Source organism: Bidens hawaiensis, unplaced genomic scaffold (genome assembly GCF_021521415.1).
Source record: "Bidens hawaiensis isolate Kalapana, Puna unplaced genomic scaffold, B.hawaiensis_p1.1 tig00005181_1, whole genome shotgun sequence".
In the NCBI taxonomy this organism is placed as follows: domain Eukaryota; kingdom Viridiplantae; phylum Streptophyta; class Magnoliopsida; order Asterales; family Asteraceae; genus Bidens; species Bidens hawaiensis.
Genome location: NW_027491333.1, coordinates 998,612 through 1,008,209, shown reverse-complemented (window position 1 = coordinate 1,008,209; position 9,598 = coordinate 998,612). Strand labels below are relative to the sequence as shown.

Genomic DNA, 9,598 nt, shown 5'->3' with positions numbered 1-9,598 from the left:
AGTTGAAAATGTAAATATATTTCGCCAAACTTATCAATCCAAACACGTGTCAAAATCGTTTATGAGACAAAAACAAATACCTTTTTTTAAAAACAAATATGTTTCTGTTAATACTTTTTTTGATAGTTTCAAAAAAAATTATATAAACCTATATATTTAGTTTTTTTTTTTTAAAATTAATAAAAACAAGTTATTAACTAAAAACTATTATCCTACTTAAATAATTAAAAAAGTTTTTGTATAAAACAATATAATTAAAAATATTAAACTAACGAACATTACAATTGAAAAGTCCACTTTCTTCTCCACCCATCGACACATCTGCAACTCTCTCAACCGCCATTCTTAATCCATATGTTCTTTCTATATGATTCAACAAATTAACACCCCCATTTATATTGTAAAATATTCAAAAAGAAAATAAAAGGGGAAGATGAGTTGAGCGGTGTTTTGAACAGTGAATTCTCCACAACAACTTTAACGTTGGGCGGCACCAACACCATCAGGGCGATGTTTGCCGTCGGCCCCAGCGGCAGAACGATGCCCATACCTGATAGTCTAAGATAACTGTACTAACTAAGCACACAGGAGTATGCACACAACCCCAAAAAACATAACGGATAAAAGGGGCTAGAAACTCATCTGAATCATGTTCCTCTCGGAGCTTATGGTCACACCTCTCTTCAACTGGACACGACTAACTGCGTAACAAGTACAAGTATCACTTAACTTCTTCTGACCAGATCATATTTCTAGGTTAGTGAAGTCCCTAACAAACAGGGGCCTGCGAATCGAATCGACTTTTAAACGAATCGAAACGACTTTTTAAACGAATCGAGCCAGCTTTTTAAACAAATTGAATCAACTTTTGCGATTCCAAACTGATTGCCATGCCCATTTTTTATAATCATTTTTTATTTCATCTCTCCAAGGTCCGTTTTACAAGTATAACGTGTCGTGGGCTATAACAACTTCACCTGTAAGTTATTACATGGTCTGAACTTAACCCGTTCGTCCCAAATTGCACCTAACAACCCTTTTATGGAAAAGTTTGGGTTTTTCTTACCTAATACGGTCCGATTTGCCTTAATATAAAATCTTATGGCAAAAAGGCCTCAAACACTCAACCTTTTATTCTGGTTGGGTTCGGTTCAGATCCGATTCAACCCGTGAATCATGATGTGTTTTCTTGTTGTTTAATGAAGATTCGACACGAAATCTACCCAGTCTTCAGCTCGGATCTAGGGTTGAAAAGATAAGAGTGTTTGTGTGTGTTTTTGAGTGTGTGAAGGCAAATGTGAAAATGAGAGTATAGGGTTTTAGGGAGGGTTTAAGTGGTTTATATATGATAAGCCCATGGACCTTAAGGCCCATACACATTCCCTAATCTATCTTTTATTTTCAAGCCCACAACTCAACTTATTATTATTTTAACCTAATTAAATAATAACACACAATTATATAAACTAAATTCTTTTATTTATTATTATTATTATTATTATTATAGAAAAGCGATGTTACATAGTACTTGTGTTGCGCTTAATTTCAACATCTACTTATCTACATATTCTAATAAAAGAAAATAATTAGAGACACATGTCACTTGATGATTCATTGATAACTTAAATTTCCCGTTTATACTATTTTTCTGTTTTTAATGAAAACATATTTGTGCTAGTGTAATCAACATTTATTAATCCATCCTTTAATAAAATAACTAATACCTAAATTATATGGACTAAAAATATGCGGATATTTATATCAATATAATCAAAATATTTAGATATTTAATGAAACCAGTTGTACGTTTTTTTAGTAAATCAATTTATATACACTTTTGAGGGTAGAGATGAATTTGGTAAATTTAACGAACCTTGTTTATAGGTTTAAGATGATAAAGATAAGAAACAATGAATTTTTTTTATAGGTTTATTCATGCTAATTTTATATATAATGTTTTTTTATATTATTTATAATGAAAGATCTTATTATCTTTTGTTAGAATTCACTATTCAATTAAAAATAGAATTACAACTCATAAAATCACTAGGCACATCTTTTTCGTGATCATGAAGAAATTGTGTGAGAATACACCACATATTCGTATGAACATTCTATTAGATATATATAATTTGAAACTTATAAAACCATTTAATCTGATAAAAAAATATGGGTTATATTTTTTTGATTTAATCATTTAATTTCTATAGATTAATTGTATTTTTTAAGCATCTCTTTTATAACACGGGTTCTAAGCTAGTATATCTAATAAAGTAACTAGTATATGGTCCTCATACGGTTTATCAAAACAAAATGGGTCAAATCATTTATAGAAATTGCTATATATAACGGATCTCCGCTAACAAATACTTTTTATATTTTGTATCTTAAAACTGCCGACCCTCGTCGAAGACCTTTTAGTGATGTACGAAGTAGAGATGGGCAACTAAACCGGTTAACCGAACCGACCCAAACATCGAAACGGTTTGAAACCGATTATGTAGAAACCGGTTTGGAACCGACTGAAACTGTAGGTTCGGAACCGGTTAGTAATTTTCTCCACCAAAGCTGGTTTCAAACCAGTTAATCGAACCGAAACTTGCCAAAACCTGTCAAAACCTGAACCGAAACCGATCAAAACCCAAACCAAAACTGATCGTAACATGGTAAGAAACCGGTTTCAACCAAACCGAAATCGATCATAAACCAGTTTTTGCTTTTGTTGACCAAACCGGACCGGTTTTTACCCAAACCGGTTTTGAGTTTAAAACTAGTTTGTTCACCTTAATTAGTACGAAATATATTTATTTGGTTTTGTATTATCCTTGATCATCACGACTGAAACTAAAAATAAAATAAAATGATAAGGTATTCCCGGCAGCTTCTTAGTCTGTATTTCTATAATTATACTGAAAAAATTACATTTTCTCTCTCATATACAATTAAATAATAATATTATTTTACATATTTCTTTATCAGTATATTTTCACCCTCATCCACTCACAACTATTTTCAAAAATATTAAAAAATAAACAGAGGATGAAAAATGTTCCTACAAATTTCCTCATATCTTTAAAAAATAAAAAAAAATTCATTCTATATAGAGCATTTATAGAATGAAAACCCATTTGAGTTGAAAAATCCCGTGAAAATCCTATGTAACATCGTTTTTTTAAAACATATGTAATATATGTTGTTACATTTAATACAAAACATCGAAAAACAGAAAAAAATGTTTCGTGCTTTTTTTAACATTTTTAAAAATTTTTAAACATATTTTTCAAGAAAGAGGAAATGTAACTTTATTTTTACACTTTTTATAAACTTTAATTATGGACTATAAGATTCAGAATTTAATTAAAAACATGTGATTGAGAATGAGTTTTAGAGTTTTCTCAACTTAAGTGGAGATATATTTTATCTTAACCCCTTCAATGCTTAAAAGTTAGATTTCATGTTTTATGTTTGCCAAATCACCCAAATGCATAGCTAAATGCAATGCGTTGGGTTTGGCCTTACAATTCTCTAAAATAATTTAAAGAGCTATCTTACATAATTATAGATGAGCTATTCTGAATGCTCTTAAAAATTTATGAATCAATTAAAGGGTATTCCACGTTGGGGACATGCAAATTCGGTACCGTTACCGAATCAGTAACAAAATTTTGAGTTTCAGTATCGGTACGAAACCAGTATCGGATTTTCCCAAATTTTACAATAAATATCGGTACCGTCCCGGTACTGATACCGAACCGAAAGTTTCGATACCAATACCAAGAAAATGCAATTTTCGGAATCGGGATTTTCAAGGTAACTGTACCGATCTTATCCCTAATTCACGTTTATAATAATTTGCTATGTTAAACATATGATATTGGGTTTCATGTGTGATTGTGTAAAGCTCAGGGGTAAACCATGCACATTTGCTATAAGTTGTCTGTCCAAATCACATAAACATAAACCCTAACAAAAGCCTTCTTCACTCATCCATGGTGCAGTGATCTGGGAGTTGACGAATCGTACTGCTTTCAGGTAACAATTTGTGCATTCATATGCTGAAATCATCATCTTATTAATATCTATCTTTGATTCTGATACATCATTTCATCTATATCATATCAATAGCCAAAACAATGAATCTCAAACACCTGTTATCCAGACTCACTATCAACAACGCATCAAAGCTTAATCATCGAATTAGAACTGTACGGAATTACACTCTAATCTGCACCAATCGATGCATTTCATCTGGGTTTCAAAACCCTAAATCCCAAATCCCATTCCCAAATCCAATTCCTCATCTGGGTTCCAATAGATTCTTCCAATCCAGTCACCAAACTGTTTCCAATGGCGCTGAATCTGTTAATGTATCCTCGGAAGAAGATGATGAAGCTGTTATGAATGAGTTCCTGTCTCGGTTTGTGTGGATTATGCGAGGGAAGCTTACTGCGGTCTATACGGAAGCCGATAAGACCGAGATTAATGCCATGCTTCAGATTATTGTGGAGAAGGTCGTGTCGGAAATGGAAGGGGATAATCTTGAACATTTTATTGGCGCGGATGCGGGGTCGGTGTCTGGGGATTTTAGTGAGGATTTGTGGACGACGGTGCGGGAGGTTAGCGGTGTCGTGTTGGAAGATATGAAGAAGGCGAAGAAGAAGGAGAAGATGAAGGGGTTCCTTCAGTCGGAAGAGGTTAAAGAGATGACGAGATTCGCGGGTGAGATTGGGATTCGGGGTGATATGTTGAGAGAGCTTCGGTTTAAGTGGGCGCGTGAGAAGTTGGAGGACAGTGAGTTTTATGAGTCGTTGGCGAGGATGAGGAAAGACGCGGTGGAACCGGAAGTGGAGTCTCGAACTGGTGAAGGTTTTGATGGTGATAATAAGACTGAGGGTGAAGATGACGATGGGATAGTTTCGTTGCCTAAACGGAGTGGGAAGATAAAGTATAATATTTATGGTCTTGATCTTTTGAAACCGAAGTGGGCTGAAGTGGCTGAACAGATTCAGGAAGCGGGTGGATCTGTATGGTCTGAAGAACCGAAACCAATAACTGGGAAATGCAAGATGGTTACGGAGAAGATAATGTCATTGCAAGCGGATGAAGATCCGTCCGCTCTGATTGCTGAATGGATTGAGCTACTGCAACCTAGTAGGGTTGACTGGGTTGCACTTCTTGATAAATTGAAAGAACAGAATCATCAAATGTACATCAAGGTATTGCCTTTTTGTCTCCTTTATTTGTATTTCTTATACTAAGCATTCTTGTTAAACTTAGTGATTATGCAAGTTATTATAATTGCCAAGTAATAGATGGTGTTAATTTGGTTTTAAAAGCGCGTACGTGGTTATATTGATAACGCTTTTGGGGACTTTTGGTGGTGCTTTACGCATGTGTCATTGTGTTGGTTAAAATTCTTCAAAATTGGGGTTGGGTTTTTTGTGATGATCGGGTTTTGGGTAGTTCGTGTTGGGCTATTTGGGTTTTTTTGATTGACATTGTGTGTGATAACTGATCCATATCGCATTCGGGTGGTTCGCGTTTTGATAAATTTTGATAATAAATTGATAAAAGCAAACTTTTTTAAGTTGGCCTTTTCTTTTAGATTTGTTAATAAATTTTGTTTTTCAGTTTCAATAGGTTAAAAGCTGAAATAAGTTTCAAAAGAATAACCTCTAATTTATAAACATTCTAGATAATTAGGGGCGTAGCCAGACCGAGCTGTTTTCAAATTCAAGGTTTTTTAAGCTCGGATCAATTTGAGTTTTTAAGGAGTCGATCTTGAGTAGCTCTGGGTTCGTTTACACCCCTAATTAAAATAGGAACTTTATTCGGGTTAATCGAATCAATCGGTTTATTATACTTTATATAAGTTAATCGGGGTAATCGACTTTTGTTTTATATCAACCGATTATCGAACAATGTGGTTCAGTTTACCCAAAACTCGAACATTCATTTACCAGAAACCTAGTTACTCGACTCAATCTACCTGTTTATGATATGGTTCATCGTGTTTATTGGATACGGATAATCTTTGTGGTCATTGACAGTCTGACACCAAATTTTACAGGTTGCAGAACTTATACTTGATGAAACATCCTTTCAAGCTCACGTGCGTGATTACTCCCAACTAGTCGATGCACATGCGAAAAACAACCAATTACCAGAAGCGGAAAGAATAATTGAAAAAATGAAGAAAAACGGCATCACACCCGACATCCTAACAAAAGCCACTATGGTCCACATGTACAGCAAATCCGGCAACTTAGACCTTGCAAAAGAAGAATTTGAAAGCTTAAAAGCAGAAGGCTTCAAGCCGGACGTTAAAGTCTACTCATCAATGATCATGGCTTATATTAACGCCGGTGACCCAAAAACCGCCGAGTCATTATTAAAAGGTCTGAATTCAAATGTCAAACCGTCTGAAGACCTGTTTCTAGCGTTGATCAAGTCGTATTCGCAAATTGGAGACCCGGGTTCAGCCGGCCGAGTCGTCAACATGATGGAGTTTGCGGGTTATCAGCAGGGTCTCGAGTCGAACGCGTGTCTTGTCGAGGCGTATAGTCGAAGTCAAACTGATGGTGTGTATGATGCGAGAAAACACTTCGACGAGATTATTAAACTCGGATTCAAACCCGATGACAAGTGTGTTGCTAATATGATATCGGCGTATGCTAAAAAGAATTGGTTGGATAAAGCGTTGGAGCTTTTAATCGAGCTTGAAAAAGATGGGACTGAGCCTGGGCTTGAAACGTACTCGGTGCTTATTGCTTGGCTCTCGAAATTGCAATTAATGGATGAAGCGGAAGATTTATTATTAAAGTTTAGTGAAAAAGGCGTTTCACCTTCGCTTAATGTTCGTGTAAGTTTATTGGATATGTATGTTCAGGCCCGTGAAGAAAAGAAGACCCTTCAAACTTTAACGGTTATTGAGGCGAATAAGGATAAGTTAACTCACGGGGAGTTTGAAAAGGTTATAGAGTTGCTTCTGAAGGGTGGGTTTAGGCAGGATGCGGAGAGGATGCTTGGGTTGATGACTGCTCGGGGATTTAAGGCGTCTGACCACTTGACTTTGAATTTGACTTTTCGGGGTAATACTTCTTCGTTCTGCCGAAACAGGCTGAGTATGAAATAGTTGTTTTGTTTTAAATTTGTGGCGCTGATTGTCATGAGGGATTTGTTGTTATTTGTTGGGATTGAGAGTAGGTTCGGTTCATATGTGAAATTGATTGTAACATTGAAGCATGTGCACCTCATTTTGCTACAGCTCTGCTCTTTGTGTTTTTAGATGAAGTTAATAATGACAATTAGTGTTCATGCATGTTTTGGTTTTGTTCTCATTTGCGTTAGTTTTAAATAATAAAAATACAAATAAAGCTATGCAATTATATATGAAAATATGCATTATATCTATATATATGTATCTGCACTTTTTATTGAAGAGAAAATTACTGTTTGATTCCCTATGGTTTTAGAGAGGTGTTTGATTCCCTGTGGTTTTAGGGAGGAGACACAATAAGTCTCTGTAAAAAAATGGACTGGTTGAGTCCATGTGCTTTAAAAAATGAACCATTGTGCCCTGTCGTAGTGTCGTTAACTAAAAATGTGAAATTACTAGTTTACCATTTTTTATAATCAGTATGAGTCATTGTGGTTAACTAATTGCTCGGTCTCTCTTTAAAAATTACTTTCAGATTAAATAATTAACCACCAATTTATAACCAATCAAACCAGGGGCGGATACAGGGCTTTAGTAGGGTGGGCCGGTGCCCACCGTCCGTCTACAGGAGTGTCGATTTTGCAAGTACGCATCAGTCTAAAATGAGTCAACAATCCGTTAGTGCCCACCGTCGGTTACAAGTTTTGACCCTCACAAATAGGTTATATACTTAAAGTGAAGAGAAAACAAGTTCAAAAAATGTTGGTCTGTATTTTTTTCCGGCCACCGGAGTTAGGAAACGGGTGTTGTGTGATGCGTTAAGATGGAAGTGAAGATGATGCATTGGGTTATGTGAAAATCTTATTTTATTAACTTGTCGTTTTGTGTTTTTGATTGTTGGGACTCCTTGATTGTTATTTAATAACATTTTGTAAATGTGTTAGACAAGAAACAATATGCATAGTAAATAAACTTTACTGAATTCCTGTAAGGTATTAAGTTGTTTTTTACTTTAACAACTTATATGATTAAAAGCTCATATATTTAATATTATGTTTATTTTATTTGATGTTTCTATTTATAACTAACGGTATGATCTTTAATCAAATTGTAGGGGTTTTAGTCTTATAGACATGTAGGAAATATTAGTTGTTCAAAAAAATATGATTTAGGATTTAATTTTTATCAAAATACAACTTTATTTGATATTTCATTCCGCTTTGGGTCTTCGGAATGGTTAGGCGGCCATGTTGACCCAATCCATTTTTTCCCCGATTCATTTTGTGCCCACCGTAAAAGAAAATTCTGGATCCGCCTCTGAATCAAGCCATAATCAATTAACCAAAAAAATGAACCGAACTTTTTTTTTAACAAAAATAAAAGAACCGAACTTTTTTTTAAATAAAAAAAACGAACCAAACTTTTTTTTAACAAAAAACGAACCGAGCTATTTTTTAACAAAAATAAACGAACCAGACTACTTTTTAACAAAAATAAATGATCGAACTACCTTTTTAACAAAAATAAACGAACTAATTTTTTACTAAACTAAACGAATGTAACTACTTCTAAAATAAGTAATCAAATCGAACTCCAACTTAGCACAAGTTACGACGATATTTCGATAAAAATATGTTCGGCTAGATTATTTTTGTTTAAAAACGTTTGGTTCATTTATTTTTGTTAAAAAAAAGTAGTTCGATTTTTTTTTGTTAAAAATAAGTTTGTTTCGTTTATTTATTTATTTTTTAAAAGTAGTTCGATACGTTTGTTTTTGTTAAAGCGAATTGTTCAGTTCATTTAGTTTAATAAAAAAGTAATTCGTTTTGTTTATTTGTATTTAAAAAAAGTATTTCGTTATATTTATTTTTGTTAAAAAGGTAGTTCGGTTAGTTTTATTTTTGTCAAAAAAGTAGTTCGTTATTTATTTTTGTTAAAAAAGTTGTTCAATTTGTATATTTCGGTTGAAAAATAAGTTTGATTTGTTTTTTTTTGTTTTGTTTTGTTAAAATGTAGTTGGATTCGTTTATTTTTGTTAAACGAAATGAACTAAAGTGCTTGTTAAAAAAAGTGGTTCGGTTCGTTTAGTTTAGTAAAAAAAGCAGTTCAATTCGTTTATTTTTGTTAAAAGATAAGTTTGGTTTGTTTATTTTTGTTAAAAAATAAGTTCGGTTCGTTTAATTTTGTTAGAAAGATAGTTTGATTCATTTATTTTTGTTAAAAAAAACACGTTCGGTTCGTTTATTTTTGTTAAAAAAGTAGTTCGATTCGTTTATTTTTGTTAAAGGAAATGAACTACTTGTTAAAAAAAGTGATTCGGTTCGTTTAGTTTGATAAAAAAAATAGTTTGGTCCGTTTATTTTTGTTAAAAAATCGTTGGGTTCGTTCATTTTTGTTGAAAAAGTGGTTCGGTTCTGTTTATTTTCATTAAAAAAATTA

The 9,598-nt window shown here is 33.5% G+C and overlaps 1 protein-coding gene across 1 annotated transcript; it reads left to right on the top strand.

The window, feature by feature from the left end:
- Positions 1 to 3,928: 3,928 nt before the first annotated feature.
- On the top strand, positions 3,929 to 7,321 carry LOC143629326 (uncharacterized). The gene is made up of 3 exons (XM_077098630.1): positions 3,929 to 4,032; positions 4,126 to 5,216; positions 6,071 to 7,321. Exons 2-3 carry the CDS (start codon positions 4,134 to 4,136, stop codon positions 7,133 to 7,135), a joined length of 2,148 nt encoding a protein of 715 aa, XP_076954745.1. The 5' UTR covers positions 3,929 to 4,032; positions 4,126 to 4,133; the 3' UTR covers positions 7,136 to 7,321.
- The last annotated feature ends 2,277 nt before the right edge of the window (positions 7,322 to 9,598 follow it).